Source organism: Phaethon lepturus, unplaced genomic scaffold (genome assembly GCF_000687285.1).
Source record: "Phaethon lepturus isolate BGI_N335 unplaced genomic scaffold, ASM68728v1 scaffold46220, whole genome shotgun sequence".
Taxonomy (NCBI): domain Eukaryota; kingdom Metazoa; phylum Chordata; class Aves; order Phaethontiformes; family Phaethontidae; genus Phaethon; species Phaethon lepturus.
In genome coordinates this window covers 627-27889 of record NW_010512058.1, presented here as the reverse complement: position 1 = coordinate 27889, position 27263 = coordinate 627, and the positions used below count along the sequence as shown (strand labels likewise).

The 27263-nt window shown below is 36.0% G+C and overlaps 1 protein-coding gene across 1 annotated transcript; it reads right to left on the bottom strand.

The window, feature by feature from the left end:
- Nucleotides 1–6269: 6269 nt before the first annotated feature.
- On the bottom strand, nt 6270–26945 carry TANGO2 (transport and golgi organization 2 homolog (Drosophila)). The gene is made up of 8 exons (XM_010285671.1): nt 26914–26945; nt 26279–26367; nt 24199–24318; nt 23061–23175; nt 13397–13467; nt 11026–11179; nt 8317–8421; nt 6270–6517 (listed from the first exon to the last, which is right to left on the bottom strand). The coding sequence occupies exons 1-8, from the start codon at nt 26943–26945 to the stop codon at nt 6397–6399; spliced, it is 807 nt and encodes a 268-aa protein (XP_010283973.1). The 3' UTR covers nt 6270–6396.
- Between the last annotated feature and the right edge of the window lie 318 nt (nt 26946–27263).

Genomic DNA, 27263 nt, shown 5'->3' with positions numbered 1-27263 from the left:
AAGTTACTGACCAAGGCTGGCGCTGTGCCTGTGAGGGCTGGCACTTCAGATGAGGTACCCAGCAAAAACACTTCCTCTGTCACCAGAGGCAAGCTTGTAAGTCACCGTAATGCATTAGTAGGCACTGTCATTTCTCAGAGCCCACAAAAAGAACACGCTCATAAAATAGTTTCATAAAACCAGCTCAGTTGCAGGACACATTACTGAGAATATTTAAGCATATAATGATTATCAAGAAAGTGCTGAAGTCCTGTTAATTCAGAGCAAGTTAAATGAGGACTAAATATGCTTTTAAGCGCTCACATAAAGGCCAGCTTATACACTTAAATTCTTAAGTTACTATTACATAATCGTAATTGCAGAGACCAAGTATACAGTAGCATCATTGCATTTCATATTAATTTTCATAGATAAATATGAATTATGCATATTTTCATTAAATTATTTTGGATAGCACAGAAATAATTGTTAAGAAGTTCAAATCCCATTATCTACGTAACAATCATAGCTTCAGTGGAAGCTTTATAATCTGTGCACAGAACAGTAATTCTGGTTTGGTTTTGTTGTTGTTGTTGTTGTGTTTTGGGTGTGGTTTTGGTTTTTTTTAATCCAAAGAATACACCACTGAATGCCGTTTCCAGATCACACTCTTCAGCAGAGAGATCAGGACTTCAACGTGCATTTCTATAATATTTTAGGAAAAATAAAGGTTTTACTTGTTGAGACAAATATTAGAACTGTAGTATTTGCATTATTGAGTAAGTAATGTGATCATTCAAGCTGATACTTAGTAAAGACACACAAAAAAGAAACTAAGTCACAGAATGAGATGGAAATGAAATGCATGCTAGAAAAGGTGCCATTTTAGCAAAGATACTCAGAATATGGAGGATATTTTGTTTTACTCCTCTGTTAAACCTAATGCCTCCATTGAAGTCCCTATCAAGTATTCTTCAATTTTGCAGTCCTACTTGCTGTTTTTTTTTCCTTTGTATTATAACCACTTCTGAAAACATGTACTTTCCAGCAATACACTACAGAATTCTCTATGTAGCACGACCTTTTTCACATGGTTGAATGCAAGTTATATTAGACCAGATAATGTTTTCTAACGAAGAATCTGAATTCTCCACCAAATCATTTGTAAATATATATTTGTAATTATAAATATATATAATGTTATATAAAACAGTAACTTAAATCAGGCCACACAAAACTTCATGTTTAGAATAAAGGTCTCAATAGAGTGCCAGTAAATATTCCCAATGTAGCCTGGACATCTTAAAGCTACACTGTCTGTCTCTGTCTACTTGTAAATAGCCACTCCTTTTCTATTCAAGTTGTTGCAGATAATCTTCAGCAACATCTTTCATCATAATGATTTTCTTCATTATATTTGTTCTCTGCTAAATTAAGTATGGCCTTCTCCTCCACTTCATTTCTCCAAATTCTGATGTTTTTAGTTTGATTTTTTTTTTCCATTTATCTTTCTAGTGCAAAGACAGAAAAATTTAATGTGAATCAGCAGAGAAACTGCTTGTTCCCCATTCATGTTGTGCATGACTTAAATAAATGGTAGTTCTTGCCTGTTCTACTTAATATAAAAGTTTACATTATTTATTATTTTTCTCCCTCATCTCATTCCTTATGTCTTCTATTTTGAAAGATATGGTAAATTTGAGTACTTTAATCTGGATAGAGGATGTTCCAGCTGTGGTTACTTTATATATTCGTTTTATATATTCAACATTTTCTTCATTCTGTTTACCTTAACTTATATTTCACAGCATGAGTCACACTGATCAGTTATGTAATTCTCAGTTTATGTTGCCCTTCCAGTTGATTACAATACAGATTCTATCTTCACTAAGTCAAGACCATTTCCTAAATCCTCAGAAGCTATCAACAAGACTTCTCTGCAGAAAATTAATCAGATGAGGAACATTAGCTATGTTCTATTACAGGAATCTCAATGATATAAAACTAATTCCTAGTAACTAATATTCCATATAAATAAGGATGCTCACTAAGCCATAAATGTGCATTATTTAAGTTCTTCAAGCTAATATTTGAAATGTAAGATGCTTTAATTATTGCCTTATTAGTGCTTAGAATTTCATCGATTCATTTTGAAATTACTTATTTCCTCATGATATTATAAAAACAGTGTACCAAGTCTTATCAGTATTTTGTCTTAACATTTAGCTTACTATATTTAATTTGTAACAGTAAGTATCAGTTAATCTTTGAGCATACCGAGGATCTCCAAAAGCCTAACTCAATCTCTAGTCTGTTAAGCGTGTATATAATAAAGCTACTGGTAACAGGGAGACAAGACAGTTACCTCTCCATCGCAATGTCCAGGTATAGCAGAACGTTAAGGTAGGCTCAACTTAGTATAACAAGAGAGTCTCAGGTCTGCCCAAGATCCAGACTTTTTCCCACAGTGAACTTGGATTCTTACCCTTCAGTAGTGTTTTGTGAGGCTCTGGCTCTCTGCTAAGGAAGCACTGGCTTTGCTCTTTCTTTCACATTATCTGTACTGTATGTCTGTTGTGATTATTTCCATTTTTGCAGAGAACCTGAGCCCCTGAAAGTACTTTTAACATATATTTATACTAATTTTCAAGGTCCCTGATAATTAATAACTTCTCTCACCACAAATACTTGGTGCAACCACCTCATTTCAAGACCAGTAACCCAGACCAAATTTATCTTGTTGCATAGACAAGAATCAGCAGTGACAACTTTAGAGGCTCATGAGTTAATACAGCTTTTCTTTTTGCAGATTTTGGGAATTCCCCTAGATTTCATTCAGGTTGCCACCTTAACCAGGACAATACCAGTTGCTTGTCTTCTCCAAGTGACTATCAGTTTGAAAAGGTCGCTGCTTGTAAAGCTAAAACTAGCTGAGATGGCTCCACCACTTTATAGGCAAGAATGTGCCAGTGCCGCCTCCCTTAAGGGCTTGCTTCACACATTCTGATACTAAGATTCAAAGGATCCACTCCAGTCTTCAAGAGAGAAGACAGGTTCCAAGTACCCTGGGGTCATGGCAGGAAGAGGGATGCTCCATACAGTTTCAGACATTCCGTGTTTGAGAACCTTTGTATTTTCTACCTGATCTTGCCATGCTTGGAGTGGAATACAGCCAGGGCTAGTAACAAGAGGACATTTGCTTTTGGGAGCGGAGGTGGTAGGCACATATTGGTTGTCAGAAGTTGGAGAGTATTTCAGAGAACTGATTTCTGTGACACTTGGTCTGGGAACATTCTAGTCAATGCATTCTGTTTACTAACCTGAAAAACAAAGCAAAATGCCCCAAGCCTGGATTACTAGCTTGAAAGAAATACTTTCCAATTTCTTACCTGGAGAAGACAAGTATAACCATGCAACAGCATAGAATTAAAAAAAAAAACACAACACAACCCCCACGAACCAAACACACACAAACACAACACAACAACAAAACCCAAACAACCCCCCTGGAAAAAATACAGCACTCTTAAAAAGGATTTAAGTACCAGAAATCAACTTAAGTTAAAGCTTTTTCATTTCTAATATCTCATGAAAGATTTTACTTCATCTTATAACACAAAGTTACAGGCAAATTAACATAAACATATGTGCAAAAATGCACAATCTATTAATGTTGACAAAGACTGGTCACCAGATTGACTTTATTCTGATTCTAGTTTTCAACACACATGTAAACAACAATTTTGAAACAACTTTAAGCAAAACAATAGAAATGAGTTTTTACAGATATTTTAAAATTTCTTCCACTACCATTTTGATAGAAAAAAAGACAGGAAACAAAAATCCCTTCCAAATTTATGACTTCTTTTAGAAGATGTTATATATAAGCAAACTTAATAAAATGCCACGCAATAGTTTCCTATATACACTTCTTTCCTTTATATCCTTTAAAACCGATATTTAAAATTCTCTTTTATTCTTAAAAACACTTTTATAAAGATAAAATACTTTGTTATCTTTAGCTAAAGTTTACTTTTCCCAGTGGATTCATGGCAACTATAATTTGCATACAGTAAATTATGCAGATCATGAATACCTGATCACTTCTATGGACAAGCACCATTTGTTGGTATCTGCATTGCAGTCCTGATCCTGTTTCCACTGAAGCCAATGACAAAACTCTAATAAGGTTCAAAAGAAGTTAAAAGCTCTCACTTATTAACTATTCTGACATAATAAAATAACGTCAGAGGTTTTGGTTCTTTACCTGTTTATTTTAATTGTCAGAAAAAGCAAATCTGAGATTTAGAATTTTGATTCAAGCAAAGCAAGATACATTATTATCATCTGTTATTACATCTAAGCTCTGACTTGCTTTCCTTTTGCCTATGTGCAAAAAATAAATCATTATGTCAGGGCAACTATAAAAACTAAGGTTTATAAATGCTTTTAGCATCAAATGGCTTGCAAGCCTTTTGCTTTACATTTAGGCAATGTCTTCAAAGAAAAGGTCCTGTTCAAATAGACATCGGTGATTTTTTTTCTTAAGATACAAAAAAGTTTGCTATGCAAACTGAGAGAGCAAGTCATCGAAGCAGAGTTTTGTTTTTAAATGTGCATTTGTCAAATTCGAATTTAAGACAGCGATGGCTATTTCTTTGCCTCTAAAAATAACAATAACATTTTTATTCATACAAAAATATGGTTTAAACAGTCATCAAAAAAAGGGCTAACCATTTCCTACAGCTCAGAATGAGAGTCTGGAAGGCTCTGAGTTTGAAACCATGTACAACCCACCAAGACTGTATTGATTGTTTTGCAATCAAGGTGGTTAAGAAGTCATTTATATAGTACTGAATCAACAACCTGTGACTAGTCTTGCAAGCAGTCCTGGTATTTAGAAGCTATTTAAATATGCAAATACAAAGGAAATAATTGACTAAATGTCACTTTAGCATCTCCTGGCAATTAGAAATCTGGGAATGGCCTTTCACAGTACTTCACCTCAGTGGCAAGTCTAATTTACTGCTGCCTCCATTAGACAGACACACTAGTGAAAATGCTTGAACACACAAGCTTGAGTATGGAAGAATAGTTGCACATCTTTGTGGAAAGCATTGGAAATCTTGCTACTGTGTAATAATTAATTAATAATCAGAGGCTTCTAAAAAGAATACATTCAGCATTTATAGAGAAAAAATAGCAGTGATCCATTCGTAACTTAATATTCAGCATTCAAAATAAGTCAAAATAGAACAGCAATAGCAGCAAAATAACTTAAGAGTTTTAAAATATCTTGAAATTAGCTAGAATCTTCTATCACCTACACTGGCACTGAATAATTGAAGAAAGTATGCATTTAAATAGCTTTTTAATTCACAGATGTTAGAACATACAAAGTGCATCTTAATACCCAAATTTTTCAGCAATGTAAGACTGCAATAATGTCACCTTACAACAAATAGCTATTTTTACTAAAAACCTATGGAGCAGTCACTCCGGGCTTTAACATATTATACTAATAAAGAAATGAAGCCAAAATTGCACACATACAAAACAACTGATATAGGTAAACTTAATACTCAGGTTCATGTTTGCAAACAGATACCTATTCCTTACCTACCTGCTGCGGAAGAAAATATGGAAACCAGTATTGCTAATTAGACTATCAGGAAACAAGATGCCACAATACACATAATTTTATTCCAGTCAAAGATAAGCACGTCTGCTCCCATGATTTTTTCATTAAAACTGAATAGAGACTAAACTAAATTTCCTACCTACTCTCAAATCAAGTTTTAGAAATAAGAGATATTGCTGTACTATCCTTAGGAAAACAAATGTAGAGAATCCCCCCTGCTCTGCCGTCCCCAGGCAGAACATTGCACCATGGCACTGCTGAAAAGTTTAAATGTTACTAAAGCACTTAATGCTACAAAGATAACATACATTCATTTAATGCACATAGGCATCAAGCTATACAATCTTAAGAGCGTATGTTGAAGGGAAAGCAAAGTTTGGTAAAACCTTCAGATAGAACAGTAAAAGCAGCAAATCTTCCCTCCTCTGAACTGAAAACAGGTTTAAGAGCCTACTTAAAACATCTTTAAAAAACCCCCAACAATATACCCACAAAAAAGCAGTGACTTTGTCTTGGGCAAAGATGGCAATGCCCTAGAGGCAGGGTGATATAATCAAAAACAAATCTTTAAATAACTTCCTATGTAATGTAAAAATGGTTTCTTCTTTTGGTTTATCCAAAAGATTTCTGAGCCTGATTGGATACGCTACCAGTTTGTTTAAACTTTTGCTTTCCTTGCTATTTTTAGCTTGTGGAGGCTGGCACAAAACATTTACTAGAGCTTAATGGCTTGTTCTCTCATTACTTTTATTACAAACCATTCAAATGGAAAGTTGTTAAGTGTGCAGTTTGAATTCATAGGTGCTTGTTTTCCACTGGTTGACATCTTCATTGATCATGTTGCGCTCCGTGAAAGTAACCCGTCCTTCTGAATCAATAAGAACGACTGTGTTAGTCCTGAAACAACGCAAGGGTAGAAGGTTAAGCATTATGCGCGTTATATACATTTACAGGGTCCCATCCCTCATCCCCAAAGCTTTTAGCTCATTTTTCTTCTTGACCACATCACCACCATGCTAGCAGGACAGAAGTCATCCTGGCAAGTTCAAATGGGCATTTTCAGTCCCTTCTGTCATTCCACTGCTCTGACTCCCTGTTGCACTTGCAGCAGCTGACAAAGCTGCTCATTTGCAGACAGTATGATAAAAAGTTCAACTTTTTAGTGCCAAATATTCCATTCAGAAGTAGCATAAAACCAAGTTTTACTTAACAGCCTACATGTGCCCTGATGGGTTATTCATATCAATACTACTCTTTCATTCTTTCCTTTCAAATCAATTGCCCATTATAGGACACTGATACACAATCACAGAAAAACTTTTCTCTTTAGGAACCTTCCAAAGAGAAAATTTTTCTTCATGAAAAGCAGATTCTATTCATGCATCTATGCCACTTTGTCTTGTGTATGCTGTCATTTCTCTACGGAAACCGCAGTACCCTGCCAGAAAGAGATGACTGACAGAGGTAGTAATTTTGCATCATCCTGATGTAGTGGCCTTTCCCAAGTGACTTCACAGTTGTTCACTCATAAAAAAAGTGCTTAATTTCCTCAGAAGAATATCGTGAGGCCTCATCAATCTCTATTCATTAGGCCAGGTTGCTATGGGAAAGATAAGTGTGAGCATACAATTATAACAGCACGGAAGACTTGAAATACAGTGTTAATTCACCAGTAAGAGGTCAGTATTTCTACTGAGTTATCCCTGTTGCCTTTGAAATAGGTAGACTGCAACCTGTGAAGCAAGGGGAGGAAGATACTTCTTTACCATCTGAAGTCTTCATTATCACATATTTAAAATGTTCTCTGAATACATTTTATAGAGATACTCCATTTTTGCATTGGTTTCTTTCTCAAAATACCAACTTAAAATATTTACACAAGTGACTACTCTCTGCTTATCAGTTTACATCTCTACAGTGGAAATGCTATGACTGTCTATGGCAGAGACCAATCTGGCAAAGTCACTAGCAGTCTTTTAGGGTAGGAATTCCCTACCAGCAGCAACAGGGTTCACCTATAATTTTGTCCCATTGAGGATTAAATGCAAGATGCATTGCATTATTCTATTCTTCTGGCAGCCTTGGTAGAACAGTCTGAGCAGAAAGTGAGAATATCTCAGTAAAAACAGCAACATTAGTTAGGGGAAAAGTGGAAATACATGTTCTTTTGAACAAGAGTAATACGTTTTAAATATATCTAAATGGCAGCTACACATTACAATGACATGCCTAAAGAAATCTCTAACTTAGTTAGCTATGCAGATGAAACTACTCTTGCTCTTGGAAGAAAAATGTGTCCTGCAGTTCTTCAGATATAGAAGATAATTGTGTTTTTGTTTTCCTACTAAAAACACGATTTCAAAGCTTCTAATGTTTTGATAAGATCAAAATTAAAGGTAGTCAGATCTGCTACTACACTGGGACACCAGGAGAACTGTATTATCTTGTCTTGGACAAACTGAAGCTATGTCATGCCCCCCACCAAAGATGAACCATAACATGTGCTTAAAATGCTCATCAGTAGCAAATCTAAGATACCAGAATATTAAGCAAGGAAATACTTTACTGAATTATACTTGGTTAGTATCGGAACAAATTTAAAGCAGTCACTATAGAGTTAAAACTTATAGCAGCATAATTTTGATTTGAGATATGCTTTGATCCAGTACACATCTATTTCCAACTGAATTTTTTACCTTGTTCCATAACCTGGGCAACGAACACATACAGCTGCATACTTGTTCAATATAGGACGTATATAATCCTTCCCTTGGTCTTCAATTGCAGGGTCTGGTAACTGACTGAAAAAGTATTAAAAAAAAAAAATTATTTCTCCAATATTAACACATTCATCCCTTGTGAATCAAGCTGTGTTGTCCGAGTGGTTGACAAATAACAATCACTTCTCAAAAAGTACAAAAGCATGAATTGTATTCAAAACTAAACTATGTGGAAAGCCACAGATAAAACATCTTGCAAGGTCCTTCCCAAAGCAATTCTTTCAAGGTCTTGAACTTTTGTCTCACTTTTAATAAATATTTTTCATATCTTGACAAGTGTTTCACTTTCCATGTTATTCTTTGTCTGTCTTTCTGTGGTTTAGTTTCAATTAAAACCTTAACAATCAAGCAACTTGAGGCATGTTACAGAAACCAGAATTTTTCCAGTTCAACTCCAGGAATTCTTTCTGTGTCAGAAGACAGACTTCTCCACTTCCTTCAATTTTATTTCGAATACCTCGAAAATATGTAGGATAATCCTTAAAATAAAATTTGTGACTATGCAGCAAAGGACAAGGTGAGCTTGTGCCCAAATTTCTTGACATGTATTCCTGTCAAAGCTTGAAAGATATTTAGAAACATAATTTTATTATAGAACACATCAAGCTTCATTTATTGTAATTAAACTGTAGCAGTATCCGACAGAAGAGATGCCAAGGTCACAAAGGTTACTGCAGCAACCCTACATCCCTGGCTTTCCATTTATCCACTAGAACGTATTCTCAAATGCTAACCGTAAGTACAGCCTCCTAGTTCAATAATTAAAGATTCCAATTTTATTTATCAAAGTCCAAACACAAAAACCTGCTATAATAATAGTTAAACTGATTTTTAAACTTCTTCCATCTTCAAGAAATAATCCCATTTCTGCCTCCTAGCACAGACCCAGTTGTACCTATAAAATATTAGTAACAACAACAACTTAGCAGCCTATCAGTTGTACAGTGAATGCCAGGGAAGAGGGCAGAACAAAACAGACTGTCAATTCAATCCCATTTTCAGAGCTCATCCTGATCTATAAACGAGACTGTGTAATTTGTTATACTTTACATCTAACTGAGATAACGTTCTTTGTTGTGGTGGTGAAGAGGACCTGTGGGTGTTTCAGGGAGAACCAAGAATAAGTGTAACTCTAGTGTGAATAGAGCAACTAAGCTCTTCTCACTCCTGTATTGGGCATATGGCTGGAGCATACCATGATGTAACAGAGAAGGCACATAGCAGGGCACTTCAGCCCGTGAGAACTGTCAGCTTCTATCTCATACTCCACCACCAACCACTATACCCACTTAATTCCTGTAACACACACAAAGTGATCATAAAGCAATATGCACTAAGTATTTTCGGAAAGTTCAAAGCTAGTGCATATCAAAGTGTTCATATTTATTATGAAAAGATAATTCCATCTTGAAGTGTGCTTTGGAAAGATAACAGACTGAGTTTTAAATATTGCTTTTTGTAAGTACATATTTTATAGTTGTATGATTTCAGATGAGATCATACTGAATTACTGAACATTACAGGGAGATCATTTGTACTGTATTGTATCTTATACCTTTGTCTTTTAACTAGTAAAAGGTAAAGTATAACAATTTTTTGAAAAATCACTTGATCTGATGATCAGATGAAAAAAGTAATTAAGACAGCTTAACACACTTCCCAATTACTCCTCATTGCTCAGATAGCTGAGTTCTTACGTAAATGTTTATTTTGAACCACTGAAAAATGCCACAAACATGAATGTTGGCATTAAAATTGACTCGTAAAGTTAGGAAACTGGATCTATATACCAGAAACAGCTTTGCTTCAACACTAATCACCCTCTAGACAGGTAAAAGTCAGGGTAAACATGAAAGTTACTGGAAAGTGAGCAGTAATATTAGGTCACAGTACCTCCTTTACCCTGCTCCATGCCTGGACACTGAAATGGCACCTATTTCCTTTACTTCTAAACATCTAGATTATGGGCTCAGGTTCACTGTGTAGCCAGCAGTGAGTGCAGGAACCTTACTTAGATACTCAAACTCATCTCTGGGAACTTCCTTGACCAGAGGTCTACAGCTGAACTGTGCCAATACTCCCCTATCTCCTTCCCCCATTTAGCTTAAAATAATTGCACTTTTGAGGAAGGCAGCTGGTTCTACTTCAAAACTTCCTACTCCACCCTCTGTGTCTACTCTGGGTAGCAATACAGCATAGCTAGCAACTACGAACAAGTAAGCAAGTGCTTACTTTGTGCGCAGTAAGAAACTGAACCTTACCCTACAGCGAGCCTCCGCAGAGCTTGCAGCAAGCAACTTACACATCCCTTGTCTTGCCCTCATCACCCTTACTAAGAGAAGTACAATCTTTAAAAGAAAAGGGCACAGAGAAATCAGTGTACAGTCTATGAGTACTAAGACTGCAGTAATAATGTAAAAACTGTGCCTGCTGCTAAAAAAAAAAATCAGTATTGTTGAAAGTCAGTCTCTCTGGAGAGAAAGAACACTACTTTTGCCCGTCATTACTCAGCTTTAGTCAGTTAATATAAGGCAAAAGTTTCTTTTCTGTCCAAATAGTTTCTACAACCAATTTTTAAACTGGTCATATTGCATTTTGAGTAAACTCTGGCTATCATGTTCTTACGGCTCTTGATTATTCATCACTGTAAGAAGCTCCTGCACCAAGTCTTCTTTGGTAAGATCTTGACTTCTCTTGATCACTTCTGTGAAAAGCTGCTTCCCATATTGAAGCTTCTTCCACGGTGTATCCAACAAAGAATTACTCAACCCATATATTCCTATACATAAAAAAAACAATCAAACCCAAACAACTTAATAAGCTCAGGAGCAAAGAAAATTAACTTACGTACTATGGAAAAAATAACTTCATGATTATCTTATCCTACACAGTCTGAGAGACAAAAACAAATGCTATCAGCAAATTCATCATGAATCTCTTATGATAATTTGCTTATTCATACTATTGCCAGCTTTCATTTAACTTAAAAAATAAGTTAGGTCATTAAACCATGTACCAAAGATATATCTATTTTATCACATGATATGCAATACCCCTTCAGACAGGGAGATTCTCCTAGGTGTGTAACTCAAAATAACCCAACCATTTCTCAACAACTCTTGTGTACCACTACTGACCGTTTTATTACAGGGAAAAGACACACAAAAGCAACACATAATCACAAGAAAACCCCAAAACACCCACATCAGAGCATCACTGCTTTAAGTTTACTAAAATTAGCTGAACTTGAGATTTTCAGCACTGTTATGAACACAGTGTACACTGTGATGTGAAATCAGGTGAAATATCAAAGCCTTTTTTTTCCTCCAGAACACAACACTAATAGAAACATTACATTAGGGTATTACATAACCTAAGCACAAAATAACTCGTAATCATGACACCGTTGAGTTTATTTCTGTAAAGCAACTTTAATCCTTCAAGCTTAATTGTCATGAAATTGAATGAAACCCGTAATAAGGAGGTCATGTGATAAGTTTAAGATGTAAAAGCAATAGCAATCAAGGGTTTACAGACCAGTCCTTGTGGACTACTTCTATCTGTACACTATCTACATAATTACTAAATAATGTTTGCAGGAGGTGGGAGGGAATCAAGTTAAATGGAAAGGTTATTCTGGCGATTCACAGTTGCCACTATAGATTTCACACATTTTAATATGATTTAAGTGATTCCCGAGCTAATCTTTATCTGCCGGTATGCTATAAAATACATATCCCATTTCTAAACAGGAGGCTACAGCAGGCATGCATCTTACACTAGGCTGTGCTTAAGCACTCCTCTGTGCTAATATTCAGTACTTCACAGTTTCATGCTAACCCATATTTGCAAGCAGTTACTTTTAACCTCTGGTTTGCTGTATTATGGAAAAGGTACAACAGAATTATATCATTTTTGCAGTCTTAGCCTTTTCCAGTTTAGCTATATTAATCGTAATTTATTTTTGCATCTGATTCTACTCTTGAAACAAGTCTGCAAAGCAACATTTCTTGACAAGAAGAAGCCTTCTCTTTAGAGGTACCCTGTATATCTCACTGTAATCCAAATAAATAAGCACAAAGATTATGAAACCTCAGCTCTCCCTAAAGGCAGCCATGTACATGGGAAAGGAATTTGTTGTTGAAGCATGGAGATCAGAACTAGCTTTGCTACAGTTAGCAGATACCTAAAATTTGTGATTCAGTTTCTCATTACAACGAGCAGCCAGATTTTTATTTCATTTATTTCTTTAATGTTTGTATTAGAACATGTTTGGGTTTGTAGCTGTACAAAATCTAAGAGCTATTTCCAAGAATTTATGCTGTAATTGTTACAGTAGCTATTTGCCTATTGGCAGCAACATTTTGACCATTAACAAGAGCAGACAAAATAAGCTACTGTCATTAACTTATCAACCAGCTACACTGCTCAGAGCCTTCTCTGTGTGCTTGTCCATTTAAATTGGATTTTGGTGATGAATTCTGGAGCATCGTTCCATGAGGCTAGCTAGATTTTAAATATTTTTAAATCAAGCCACCAGATCAGACAGAGAAAAAAAAAATCTGGGTTTTTTTTTTTTTTTTTTTTTAAAGCCACCTCTGCCTCTAGGGGAGCATAGTCACACTAGGCCCTTAACACGGCTGGGTAAAGAGAGTTAGGGTAAAGGCCCCAAACCTTTGAAAATTCCATTCCTCACGGCAGACTTCTGTCCTTCAGTGACAGTTACCTAAGGAGCATCCCACTAATTGCAGTGCAGGTGGGTACACTAACATGGACAGATACTTTTAATGAACTATTGAGTCTTTACTGAAATTTATTAGTAAATACTTAAAGGAATTTAAAGAAATTTAATTTTGCATTTAAAAAAAATAAATAAAAAAGAAAAAGTTACTGAAGGCAGTGCTTAAATAGCTAAATTACTAGAGCAATACAGCTACATTCTGACTCCTTTAAAACAACAAAGGGTAATATTCAGACCTTTCTGAAGAAAACCTACCAGGATTTAGGAAGACAGGTTCTGGTTCTCCTTTGTTTCCATAGTAGCAAATTACATCTCCTTTGGTGGTACTGAAAAATATAAACAAGATTTTCTCCTTGCAAAACCATCAGCTTCTATATTTGATTATGCTCTAATTTCATGCAATCTTCAAAACACAGCAAGATGTTTCTCCTACTGTTACTACTATGATGCTGCAGCCCAGAGATTAATTGATCAGTTCCATTACTCTCCTCCTCTCAAAATACTGTGTTAGTTGTACCGCTGTCAAATAGCACCATTATAATTTTTAAACATAACTAATAAAATTCAGTAAAAACCCAGAACTGATGCATGGAAAGTAGCCAGGCTTAACAACAAAAATCTGTATGGTTTTGAACAATGGGAGATTTAGTTACTTGAGGGAAGGCGGCACATTAAAACAAAAGGAACATCCATCACAGCTAGTAACATTTTGCCATCATCTCTTTTGAATCGCTATTGCGTTCTAAGAGACTGACCACTGTGGGCCATTTTATCTGGCAGAAGTAAATTTTTTAGGCCCACTTATGGCAATGTCATAGGGCGTAGTGGGGTCCTTTAAGGGATAGATATGCATTTTCAGGCTGTTTTCAGATAACTGTAGTTACTGTTTGTAAGCTCTCTCTCTAATTGTAGGTACTGGCTTTAGTACTTGCTCTCTCTTGTGCACAGTTTATGTGAGATTCCACCCTGCTAATGTTCAAAGACAGCTCCCAACATTGCAAATAACACTCACTTGGCAGATAGTGTATCAGTATATCTGAATAACACAGATTTTTAAGTAGTCTTGCCAATACTGACAACACAAATATCAAATCAACCAATAAGGGGGTAAAAAAAAAAATCATGGAAGTTCTCAATAAGCCTTGTGTGTCTTGTGGGAAATGGAGGGTGGAGAATGGATTGCCATTAGATGGCTCACTCTCAACATCCCTCAGTCCCACCAGGTGACATGAAATAATGATTCCTCAGATTCCTACCAGTTGGTTGTTTTGTTGGTTTGTTTGTTGGTTGGGTTTTTTTTGTTCTTTGTTTCTTTTTTAAAAAAATTTGCCAGGACACAGCCATGAGATCATATAATCCTGTACATCACTCTAGTGATTTACTTGTTCAGTGGAAGAGAGTATTATTCCAGTTACCAACAAATACATTCTGACTGTAGTTCAGCTTTTAATTTGTCCCTCAAGCTCTAGTTCATTAGACAGCAGATTAAGGCTTTTTGAATAAAAAAACCACACACACGCAAAACTTGCACTTAAGACTGAATTTGGATTGAGTAGCATAAAACATAACAGTAAAGAAGCTGTTTCCAGTGCCTCATTTTTTCCTACGATAAAAAGATGTATCTGTGCCTTGATACAAACAGAACTATATAGAATGCAATCTCATTAATGATGTACTGGAAGTTAAATTGAATTGCATAAGTTCACATCCGCTACTCAAACCTTAATAACAAGCAAAGCAGCCTTGATTTAGCTGTTTATATTCTTCTTAAAAAGCCATTCTGAAAGACCTTCTACAGCATTCTTTGCAAGACAGCCAAATGAAAAGGAAAGTATTAACATATTTATTACACAAGTCAGAAGAGGCAAGAGGAGGAATACAAAACCCCCCCCACATAAGGCAAAAATAAAACTGCCTTTTCTCCTCTGTCCATTACTCTTACTCCTTCCAAACCTATAAAGCTTTTCTGGTGCCTTGAAGAAAGATGTCCAAGTTTTTCAGCATAGTTAGAAGACAATAATTATAACAGCTGGTATTTGTATATTGTTGCTTTTATTGTTAAATATTATATAAGAAGCTCTCAGTTATTCAATCTACTATTTATCTACTGTTAAAAAGAAATGTAGCATTTTCTGTTCTTTCCTCTAGTGGCTTAAGAGACAGTTATTTTACTTATCTTTGTTTTTCTTTTCAACATTAAGATCCTTGTTGATATTTACCTTATGCTGATTTCAAGACACCTTACTGACCACCCCAACCCTCCCACATCAGAATCATAATATTCAGCAGGACACTAAATACTGATCACTCCTTTCCTGTTATGGCCCTAATTCTTATGCACTGAAGACTTTTACTAGTCTCTGCCAGAGTTCTCATGTGAACGTATTACCTGGGATTCAGTAAAATATTTTTTTCCCCCCCATTGATGGCTAAGAACAAAGTCTATTACTGAAAAGGCCATCTGCTTCTTTACCCTGTTGGGAGTATTTGCAGTGGGAAAACCTAGATAGTCCATAACAAAAGCAGCTGAAAAAGTCAAAGGAAAGCACAAGATATGACCAGAATTTTCTTCCTTTAATTTCTTGAGATGCAAATTTATGTTCCACTACCACAGATCAATTTGTGTACATGACCCATTTATGGAATCTGATAAAAGAGTGTATTTTCTTAATCAGAAGCAAAAGTGTTTTTTAAATTACTATTTTAAAACACACTAAGGGAGACAAATATAGCATTTTCAATTAATAGTGCCACAGAAAAGTACAGGTGGAAGAAAAAAAAAATATTCTATAAGCAACAACCTGAACTTCTCTTCTATTCCTTAAGACTCTTTCAGGTACAAACAAGTTTGACTTAAAAGTTACACAGAAAAAAGGTATAGTTTGTTCATAAGCAGGTAAACACAGCAATCAAAACACCTATTTTTCACTGGACACACAACATTTTCTTCACTGAATAAGCTTAAGTATTAGAAATAAATTACTGGAAGAGTCAGAAAAATCTCTAATGAAATATTCACCTATTATGCTGTTTCAGCAAATTTTTTGGCCAGTATTACTTGTCTGCAGCAATATTTGTATGAGAAAAATGAGCAAAAGGTATATTTCCTGAAACTATTTTTATACTCATGTCACAGACAATGAGAAGTCTTTGACTCTTTTTCCTATTACTAGCTCCTTCAGTTAAACTACCAAGATATCTTGCATATAAACTAGATGGACGCTATTACAAATTTTCTAGAATTTCAAATACAAGACACCCACAGATTCTTCCTTTAACTGTATTCTGCCAGGTCTTCAAGGAGACAGGAAAAACTTTAGATAGCCAGAGAAGTTGAGCCATATGTTATTTGGCTGCAAATACTACGCTACATGTCTCAGATGACTGCAACTTTACAGGAATAAAAAAAAGGAATGAAGTTCAAAGGATCAACAGAACTTCTCTGAGAAGATCTGTTATTCAAAAAAGGAAACCTCTGAGAACAGGATGATGTTAGTCATCTTGCTCAAAGCATATTATGGCCCTTGCAAAGCCTTACATAAACAAAGTCTAGGCTGAAAACTGAATGGAAGTTATACTTAATGTTCTCAAGTTCTTGTTTATTAATGTTAGGTTAGGATCAGCTGGCCGATTTAGCAATGTCAGGTCTTTCCTCTCCTCAGCATTCTTTATATTAACTTTATGGCCACTTAATGGTTAGCATAAAGTGATGTTAACATGTATGATGCATGTATATCCCAGCTGGGGTTAGACACCTTTCTACAAGCCTGGTTCCGATCAGTACATTTGGAGTTGGCACAGAGTTAGTACTAGTACTAGAAAGAATCCCTTGGCAGCTAAAAAAGGAGAGCATTGAGCTGAGCTGTCATTACAGACGAGTCTGACTTCTTGGTCCTAGTCACATGCTAGGATACAAGTCATACATTCATAAGAGTACACTGGCACACTGCATTTTCCATGAACATGGACATAGAAAAAACACTGTGCGAGTAAAGTATTTCAGGTCACCTGAAGTTGCTTAATTGGTGTGCTTCACGGGGCAAACTATTTATCTTGTATCTCAAAAGCAAGTAGTAGTACTTTGAAAAATATAATCTGTAAATAAAATCCAGTTGGAATTAATACAATACAGACAATGACTAAGCACAGGGAGAACAAATAAACCAAAGTTAAAAAACGGGGGAAAAAAGTTGGCTCCTAATGGTCTATTTTAACATTAACACTTGGGTCATTAAAAAAACTACAGCAGCAATTATAAATATACTACAAGCATTTTATGTATTAAACAAATAAAGCAAAGTCATTAAGGTCATTATCTGGGCTTTTCCAGTTGAGACACCAGCAATTACACAAACTATTTTATTGGTGCATTAAATACTCTCTTTTCAAATTGATGAACCTGTATCTGCTGTAGAAGGTCTATGAAGAGAAAAGATCAATGCAATTGTTATTACCTGAGGTCTCAAAAGACAGAGTTTTAGATGGAAAGGGAGACAAATAGCCCAAGCGAGCCCCTGAACACAGCTATAAGACAAGTTCTGTCCTAAACAAGACCCCATGCTGAAGAAGTAGGCACTACTGACTTCCTTTAGCAACGGCTTTTTACGTGAAAGAATATCATCTAGCCTCTGTCCTGAGGTTATTGTGACTGGTAGACTCCAGGGGACCTTGTTACTGAACTTGACAAAAAGATCAGGAATACATACAAACTGCAGGGCCACTAATTCAAGACATCCATATCATACTGTTTTTACATTCCACATTCCCCCAGATGTGTTTCCTGTTATATTTCCCTCCACTGCAACACTGCTGCCGTCTTCTGTCAAAGAAGAACTGAAGCCTTCCAATAGGCTTCTGAAATGGGTATACTTCCAAATTCTAGTTCAGTGTGCCAGTCAGCTACTATTTCTTTTATCATTTGGCTCTGTCTATTCTCTTCCTAATGTTTACAGATACTCAGTTCTGAATACAAATGCAGAAGCCAAGATGAAAAAAATCACTGTAAGCTTCATCACAGCAATAGCGTCAAAATCCTGGCCTGGACCCGGATTCTCTTCCCTCACAACTTTCCAAGTATAGACACCAATTTCACTGGAGAAGTAATAAAGGCTTAATTAAAGTGATGACAATAGGACTCAGTAGAGATTTTTTTTTTAAATCCCAGCCATTGTTGACAGCAGAAAGAAAAGAAACTAAAGCTACATAAAAATTATGCTCTTCGATACATCATTCTGTCAAAAAATCTAAGCAGTAATATATATTCAAGGAAATATTCTAGGCAGCATAAATCTCAGTAGGAATAGATGCTTCACAACAACATGAAAGCCATGCAGTTTGCCATAATTACATCTTAATGCTGATGAAATATAAGCAATGTCCTTCTGCACCCCTGCCCTGCTTCAACTTTAAGGTGTCTCCAAGTCACATTCAACAAAAATATAAACAAAAGGAAAAGAAAAAAGTAATGAGGCAGTGAAGCTCCACAGGGTGTGGTTATCATCAAGTGATCACTCCCCTGGGCACTAAGCTCTAATTTTCTAGAAGGATGAGTATTTTACAAACAAGGACATTGGATTATTTTATGAGTAACATGCACATGTATTTTTTGTGCAAGAAGAAAAGATGAAATTGGCAGCTTGAAATGCTGAGTAGTACGGCTCACAGATTTTTAATTTTAATTTTATTTTCTTCAATGTTCATGAGCTAGTCATGAGAAAACTCTTTCTGTTCTGAAGCTAAAAACAAAAGCAAACACCAAACCACCAACTGTAAAGCCCAAACATTTTCATACATATACCACCTACCATCAAATAACGTGGTGAAAAGAATACTGCTGGATACTCACAGCAGAAAGTCATTAGACTTTCAAATGACTGAGGATCTACACAGATACATTTCAAAGGTGGTAGTATGGAACACGTTCGAGAAGTACCTGAAAACCTCATTTTGATGAGGAAGGCACAAGCAGCAAGACAGATGTACTCTGCAGAAGGGGTATTAGCACAAACAACGCATGAGAAATGTAAGCGAGCTTACAGAGCAGTCATGACAGCTTGCTCATCCTACATTCTTTCCACATCAGCAGCCTGACCCTATCTCACTTTTCACTGGAAAAGCTCCTAAGTCTAGTCTCAGGAGAGCAATCAAATCCCTCCACATAGCCTCATCTTGATAACCATACTGAAGGAGACAACCCATGTTTCTAAGACCTGGTCAAACTGTTCAGGTGTTATAATCTCATGATGCCCTGCACTATCAACTGTGCAGTTAACCCTTCTCCCAAACACCTTTTTTTCAGTTTGCCTTTTTTTTACCTCATCAATGATGTTGCTACATAACTAACCAGCTGTAGATTTCCATATTAAAAAAGAAAAGATACAGTCTCTATACATTTTATATTTATATATAAACATTTTTTAACATATGTTTTATATATTTGTGTATCTATTTCCCTCCGACACAGACATTCCAACTCCATTGTTCTGGGGATCTGCAGTTTCAGCTGGAATTCAGTCCTATCCATCATCACATCAAGGATAAAACCTGTTATTAACCGAACTTCACTCTCCAGATCAGAAAGTGAGGAATACATTTTAGTACATAATCTCTACTTTCAATCCATTACCAAATTAGTCAATGCAGGTGATGATATAGTTTACTACAATTCCCCTGGAGAGACTGGAAACTGCCTGTCACAGGGGAGAGCAGAAAGGCTTATATATGAAAGGCCTGTTTCTGCAGTTCCCTCCAGCTAACATGTTTTGTAAGAGATGATTAATCTATTCCTCATGGAGAAAGTGATGCAATCCTATTACGCAGGGATCTTACTACACATAAACAATATGGGCTCTAACTGACAACCTGTCAGAGACTCTGAACTTGCTGGGAGAGCGACAAGAAGCTGCCACTTCAGTTTGTCCTTCAGGGCTGTCTGTATTACACACTTGGCAGTATGGAATGTGAGTGAGATGCTGCCACAACAGCCCTAACAAGTTTGAGATACCCATGAAAGTCTGAGCAACTGTTGCAACTAGATTTGTTGGACATAAACACAGGTTTCCCCAAGACAGAAATGCTGTCCTAATCATCAACAAAAGCAGCTCACTATTACTTCAGATATTAATACAAAGGGAGAGAGAAGAAAAACTGCTCTGAATCTTATGCAGGCATTTTCTTAGAGACCAGTCCAGTCTCCGATAACCTTGTTCCTCTCTAATCAGACCTACTCATAGTCAAAATTGGAGGAGTAGCAACACTGCCTTCTTGGAAGCTAGTTTTGCAGCCATGAAAGACTCTAAATAGACACTGTTTGCCATATGCCATACATTCCAACATAAAAGTACATTCAGCATAACGGGGTAAGTATTCATGACTCATACTCACCAGGTAGAGCAAGATGATAAACTGAAAAGTTGAGAAAACTAAAAGTACTAAATATTTTTTTCCAAAATAATGTTCTTATTAAAATATGAATAGTGTTTAAATTGATGAGATGCCACAGAGCAAATAGATTACACTAAAAGTGTCAAAACCCACCTATGTTTAAAATAAGTGACACAAAACTGTGGAAATAAACAAGAAGGTTTTACAACCCGTATGGTGGTTTCCAACTCTCCTTCTCACATCATTGCACCTGTATCATCTAGCATAGTGTCATCATCATAACACAGAGAAAAGATAAAAATTTCTTTTCCTGAAAAGTGTACCTGAAAAGTCAAACATTGTAAATCTCTCTAACTCTGCTGCCTACAGTCAGCAATATCATGTGCTTGGATATACCCTTGCCCAGCAGTGCTCCATTTACACTTTCAATTTATTTCCTCTCCATTTCACACCACTCTGAGCCAACCACTATTTGTTACACAACAGAAGAACATGTTAAGAACACTCTTCAATCTTTACTTTGAACAGTAACATGGTCCAACAAAATAGCATCAACTACAGTAACATTTTCTATTTACATAGGAAAGTAGCTTCCATTTATATACTACATTTCTCAGGAGTACTTCTAATTTCCTAAAATGACAAGTTTACATTATCTTACAGAAACTGCTCTGCACCATTAGCTTGCCAAGAATTTCATTTCATCAGAGTCTCCAAGGCTAAGGACATGTCAACATGGAGAAGTTAATCAACACATACAGCTTGCAGAGCAATACTCAGGAAAGAATTATGACCTGCATCACCACAGAAAGACTATTCAATTGAGCATACGATTCCCTATCAGCCTAGCATGGAGGAATAAACAAACAAAACCAACACATGAATGATTGCCTTAAATAATGTCAATTGAATCTACTGTAATATCATTATACTAGCAGCCATTATGACTATTCTATTAACCTAAATTAGAACAGAACTCAAACTTACTGCTTGCTAGGTCACACCTTGAATATCATGCTTGCTTGAAAACATAGTAAGACTATTTCTCCTGTTACTTTTTCAGTTACAGATAACCTTCCAATTTATGAAAGCTAGCCAGGCAGCAACATGCAGTGAGCATTAAAAGGTCTGTGACCATGGTAAAAATTAATTTAAGCAACAGAAAAATGTTGGGAAGTCTCTAGTCAGATAATGATCTTTGTAAAGTAGAGAGTAAAAGCAACAGAAAAGCAGCAAAACCTGTAGTTGCCTAACCTGCTTCTGCATTAAATTTCTGGAAACATAACCTATACACTTATTTCTAAGCGGGCTCACCAAGCAGAAATACAGTCCTGGCATCTTCACAGGTGGCATGTGTCTGTCTTTCTGTATTCAACCTTTAGACTTCAATCACCTATGAGTTTCATTTCACTTTCCCATCATATCATAGCAAATTAAAAAAATGGAAACTAATAGCCTGGCATAATTTGAAATAAAGGCTTTTTTAAAAAAAGAAAAAAAACCCACACAACCAAAAAACCAACACAGTTGCAGGAAAGTGGGAGACTAGCAAAGAAATGACTGACAGGTCTGAAATAGCTGAAGGTGGTACAATACAGAAAGTGGAAAATGTAAACACAAGGCCAGTTGGTGATAGGGTGCTAGAAATTATTTTAATTGAAAACAGCAAAAACTGTGACCTTCTGCTTTAAGTGGTTTACCAGAAGCATGCAGAAAAGCTGAGTTGGAGAAGTCAACCTGACGGTGCAGGCCCTAATAAGATTAATGCTTCTGCAGAACATGTGCCAAAGCAGTAGCGTGCTCTTGGCAATTTATACCTGCTTATAGTCATGAAGTATGCATCTAACTAAGAATTGGTATGTAGCCTGGAGATGACTTAGCCCTGGATTTCCTTCTGTCTGAATTAGACATAATGCAAACGAAAAATCCAATATACTTGTGCGCACACACATGCGTGCAGTGGAAAGGATTATGCCAACCGCATTGACTATAATCAAGTATCCAAGGTCCTTTCTTCAGCTACAGAAACTTGGAGAAGTAAACGTATTTGTTACGTGCTGAGATTTTTTTAAAGTTTCAGCAAAAATTGATGATATAGCCACTCTGACAGGAATAATAGCTTGAAAGCTTTCAGTTGTTCTAATCCTGCCACAGCATACTACCTCTCAGAGAAAAAAAATATTTTCTGAGAAATTACAGAGCCAAGGATTTGTTTTCTTCAAAACACAAGCCACATAGCCTTCAGAGTAAAGACTGACTATGGCCTACTAGGGAAAAAGTTGCAAGAAGTTTTGTGTGAAGCAATGACTAGAATACAAGATAGCCCTCCAATGTTTGAAAAAAATTAAAAAATAACATAGGAAATTATGACTAGAGTAACATTAGGCCCTTACCATGCCAATTAACAAAAAGAGCAGCTCTAGTTTTAATTTGTGACAGGCTTCTGTATTGTTACACTTCTGTGCTAAGAAGTGTATGTACATTGCTATTATCTTTCTCCCTTTGACATTTGAACTGTGATGTTTTGTAGACTTACTTCAAGTCAGCTGCTAATAAATTAAATCCATTGTAAAGATGTCCTTCTACAGAAACTTTTTTCAAGTAAGAGTAGCTGTCCAGATCTGCAGTCAAGAAGTTTGTTACAAGAGCACCTAAGAAAGAGAAGTACATAGAGCAACTTATATGTTTGAACTCACTGTTCTGACAGGCTTGGTAAAACAAACACTAAGACACAAGATTCCAGTTACCAACAAGGTATAACAGTTAAAAAACCAACAAACCAAACAATCCAAACCAACCAACCAGCCTTTAGAAGTCTTACAGCATTGTACGATGTTCACATTATAAGCTTGACTTATACTCTGAAGAACTCAGTCAAAAGCTCTTGGTCAAAATTTTTTACAGAATTCATATTTACTAACTATTCTATATGAATGTGCCTTTCCTCTACTCCCATCTTGCCAAACTCTTTCTTGTCTTGCTTCGCTTCCCTGATATATGACTGTAAAATGAATTACAAACGACATGGTTCATTTGTTCCCCTGGATAACACGTTTTCCATTGCAGTACCAATGACTGCATCCCAATGCAGAACCATATGACAGTTACAGACTTATTTTTACTTTTATAAAAAAACAAACAACACTCTACCAATGCACTCTTTTGGAAGAGGCTTTTTCCCCTATTATTTCTGCTCTTCTGATTTATCAATGTGTAGGGGAGAAGGGACTACAATAATCTTTTAGACTAACTTCCAGCATAATCCAAGTTGCATTGTTTCCCTGACTTAGGTGTTTGAACAAGAACATACACATTTTAAAAAGTCTACTGTAATCTAAATATAGCTCAATGCTTGTCTAGTTGTTCTGACTATTAATTAGAATTAATGTCAAGAAAAAACAATTGGTGCTGCATTTGTCTGAATGTAACTTCAAGCTCTAGGCACTACATTTTGTTTTAATTTTGCCTCTTGATTAGAGTGTCATTATCCAAGTCAAGTTCCCCACGTAGGTATTCAAGCTCATCAGTTCACAAATACTGTTTACAGCACATAACCTTTTAATTTGTCCGTAAAGTGGTGTTAAAAAAAAAAATACTGTAATCATCCCTATTTTACTGGGACACCAGGGCTTGTTTGTCCACTTTCTTCTTTTTCTATTTCTACTCCTTCATACCTCTTCCTTTTGCATTTTTATCAATCTTTGGCTGCATATAGTTTGTCAGGGCTGCCATCTTCCCTTTCTTACTGATTCCCAGCCACGTCCCACCTTCTTTTCCTTCCTCCATATCCAGACCTAATGGAATAAGTAAGAGTTAGACTATTACATTAATTTAAAAAAATCTCAAGCTTAAATCAGAATTTCTTAATGCAAATTTTGAGTTTTGATCAGGATGGATAAAATGCAGTACAAGACTCACTTTCTGGACAAGTAAAGTAAGTGCACTTAAACTACTCGCCCTCCATTCTGCACTATCAAATATCTTCCAAGCTACTACAATAATAGGTGAGAGATAATGAGAAAATTAAATGTAAAAGCAAAACTATAAGCTTTGCCTATATGCTAAAATACATATAAAACTTTGAGTAGGCTCAGAATGCTTGTTGGCTCAAAAGAAAAATCTCAAAAGGTTAATATTATTTGCAAGTTTAAATTCACAAGTAACCAGAAAAATTTAGAGTAAGCTAAGCAACTGATAGAACTCTTGGAACCTGGTAACAGTAATTTACATTGAGGAAGGTGACCCACAAAAGTAAAGCCCACAACCAAACCCCTTGCAAGAGAGCACAAGTTTGAGGGAGGGGGGGGAAAAAAAAAAAATAATCACAGCCTACTACCTCTTTGTACTGAGCTCATGTTAACCAGCAAGCTTTTAATGAAAAAACAGGAACTAGTTAAATGTAACATGTATACTCTTAGAAACCTTTTAATTCTAAATCATCATGTCATAAGATAACTTTCATTAGAAGACCAAAAGAACAGGTTTTGGATCCTCATTCAGAAACTCCTTTCTTTCTTCAGTATCCAAAACTTCAATATTGAGTTTAGCCATATCACCTTTACAAAACACTTTTATTACTGTTCTCTACTTTAACTGAAAGGCACATGAAAGAAAGACATACAGCTTTGTTGACCAATGCCCATTGATTAACATACAGCAATTCCCATTTCCCAAAACTGCTTTAAGTGCAAACTATTTTTTTCATTTAAGTTACACAGAGAATAAATTTGATTTGTTTTGGTTCAACTTGCTGCTTTGATTTGAGATAACATTATTAACTTCAAGGCATACATTCATGGGATCTCCACAAATACACCCCTTGGATGGAGAATATACCAGTTTCTTATGCCAGATATAGACAGAGCTGACAAGGGTATAAAAGAGGAAAAATTCAGGGCCCTTCAGTTTTCAGGACAGTTTTCTGTTTGTTTTAAACTTTTACATAGCAGAGGAAGCAACATCCAGCCTGGCACGAAACAGAAACATCAGCCAGAACTTCAGAAGCAAGGGAGTTACAGTGCAGTGGGAGTAATTTATCCTCACAGGCCTCCCTGCCAATGGCAGTAACACACAGCATCAACAAAGGGTATTTGTAAAGTCAAAATCGTGTGTTTAAACAATGCTTTGTGTTCTAAAGCTTCATTTCTGTTTCTAAGAAAAGGCCAAAGTATTGATTATAGTTAAAAATGACTACAAATAGATTCCCTACAAAGGACAACCTGACAGCTGAGTGACTATACTATCAGTTTAGTAAAATGTAGACATGAAAGGTAATAAACTGATGGATCAATAACTAAAATCATTCTGTAGCCTATAAATTATAAAGCAGTAAGAAATGAGAAATTTTTCACTTTCTTCAGGCTTGGTTTAATGATTTCAACTCACTATTACAGACAATGAGTCTGTGGAATAACTAAATTCCACCTATTTTACAAAGTATTTCAGTGTATCTGACAAAGTTAAAGTAACTGTTTGCGATGGACAAATTAATCTCATATTTCCATTGCACTGCTCAGACTAAAACCAGTTAAAGAACACAAAACTGGGAAAAAAACCAAAAGATACTAAAATGCGAATAAGATAATAATAGCACAATTCATCTTCCAAACTTATGACATGTTTTCCCCAGAAATATAGGGAATAAGTATATTTCTTATGAGAAATGCAACACAACCACCCCAATAACAAAAAATCCAGGCCATAATTCCCATATAAATTGTATGAAACCCACTCAAAACAACAATACATACATACCACTAAGGATCTCATTGCTGCTGTCCCAGAAATCTGCCGATTTTGATGGTCTGTGGTAAAATTCATCTCTATTAGCTGCTAGAATAAGCCTGTAGAACACAAGAAGAAAAAGATACTATTACTTACAAAATAGGAATTTCACAGTACAGGCAGGAACAGAATGCAATTCTTGCCACAGCATTAGCTCATTTTAAGCACAAAACTATTCTTTATCCTCCCATCTCACCTTTACCACTTAGTGTAAAGGTCAAATGACATCTGACAGCAGCTTTCTCTCTCATTGTCTTAAGACATTCACCAAGTCGATCTTTTGTGTGAATGAGGCAGCTATTATTTTCAAAGCATAATGCTTACAACACAGGAGATTTAATTAAGATCACATAAGGAATCTTAAGTTTCCTCAGCTTGTGAAGTTACAGCTTAACAAAAGAAAACTTAGAGGTACCACAGAGATTTATAGATAACATAAAAAAAAATCTGAAGCTTGACAATATATTTTTACTGGATCATGACTTAGGATCATGTAGTCACAGTATTTTTTAATCTAACTTTGACACCTGAAGCTCTACAAAAGCATTTTGATAGAAAATATTTGATAGTGCAGAATGGAGGGCGGGTAGTTTAAGTGGGCTTACCTTACTTGTCCAGAAAGAGTCTTGTACTGCATTTTATCCACCCTGATCAAGACTCAGGATTTGCGTCACGCTCTACAAAATGCTATTGTCTGTAAGTACCCAGGACAGAGATAAATTTGTGATAGTTTCAAAGGTCCAGCCCCACTGAAATTCATTTTAAGAAACAGCAGCATTCTCAAGGAGGCATAGAAGGGAAAAGGCATGGGGTTTTGTAACAATCAAGAGGTATTTCGGTGGGGCTTTTCCCCTCTCTTTTTTGTTGTTTGGCATTTTTTTTCCATGTGTAGTTGCTTGCATAATTTGAGTGCTACTAGAACAGTAGGACAAAACAGTTGAATCCTTAATGAGAG

Bases quoted from the DNA above. Each gene is read 5' to 3' on its own strand.
- TANGO2 (XM_010285671.1), bottom strand. From the start codon at position 26,945: ATGCAGTACAAGACTCTTTCTGGACAAGTAAG. The intron at 23,176-24,198 runs GTATGAAGGAGT...TCTCTTTCTTAG, and splicing joins TAAAAATGCAAAAGGAAGAG to GTGCTCTTGTAACAAACTTC. The intron at 6,518-8,316 runs GTAAAAAATTCA...GCGTTGTTTCAG, and splicing joins TGCCCAGGTTATGGAACAAG to GACTAACACAGTCGTTCTTA.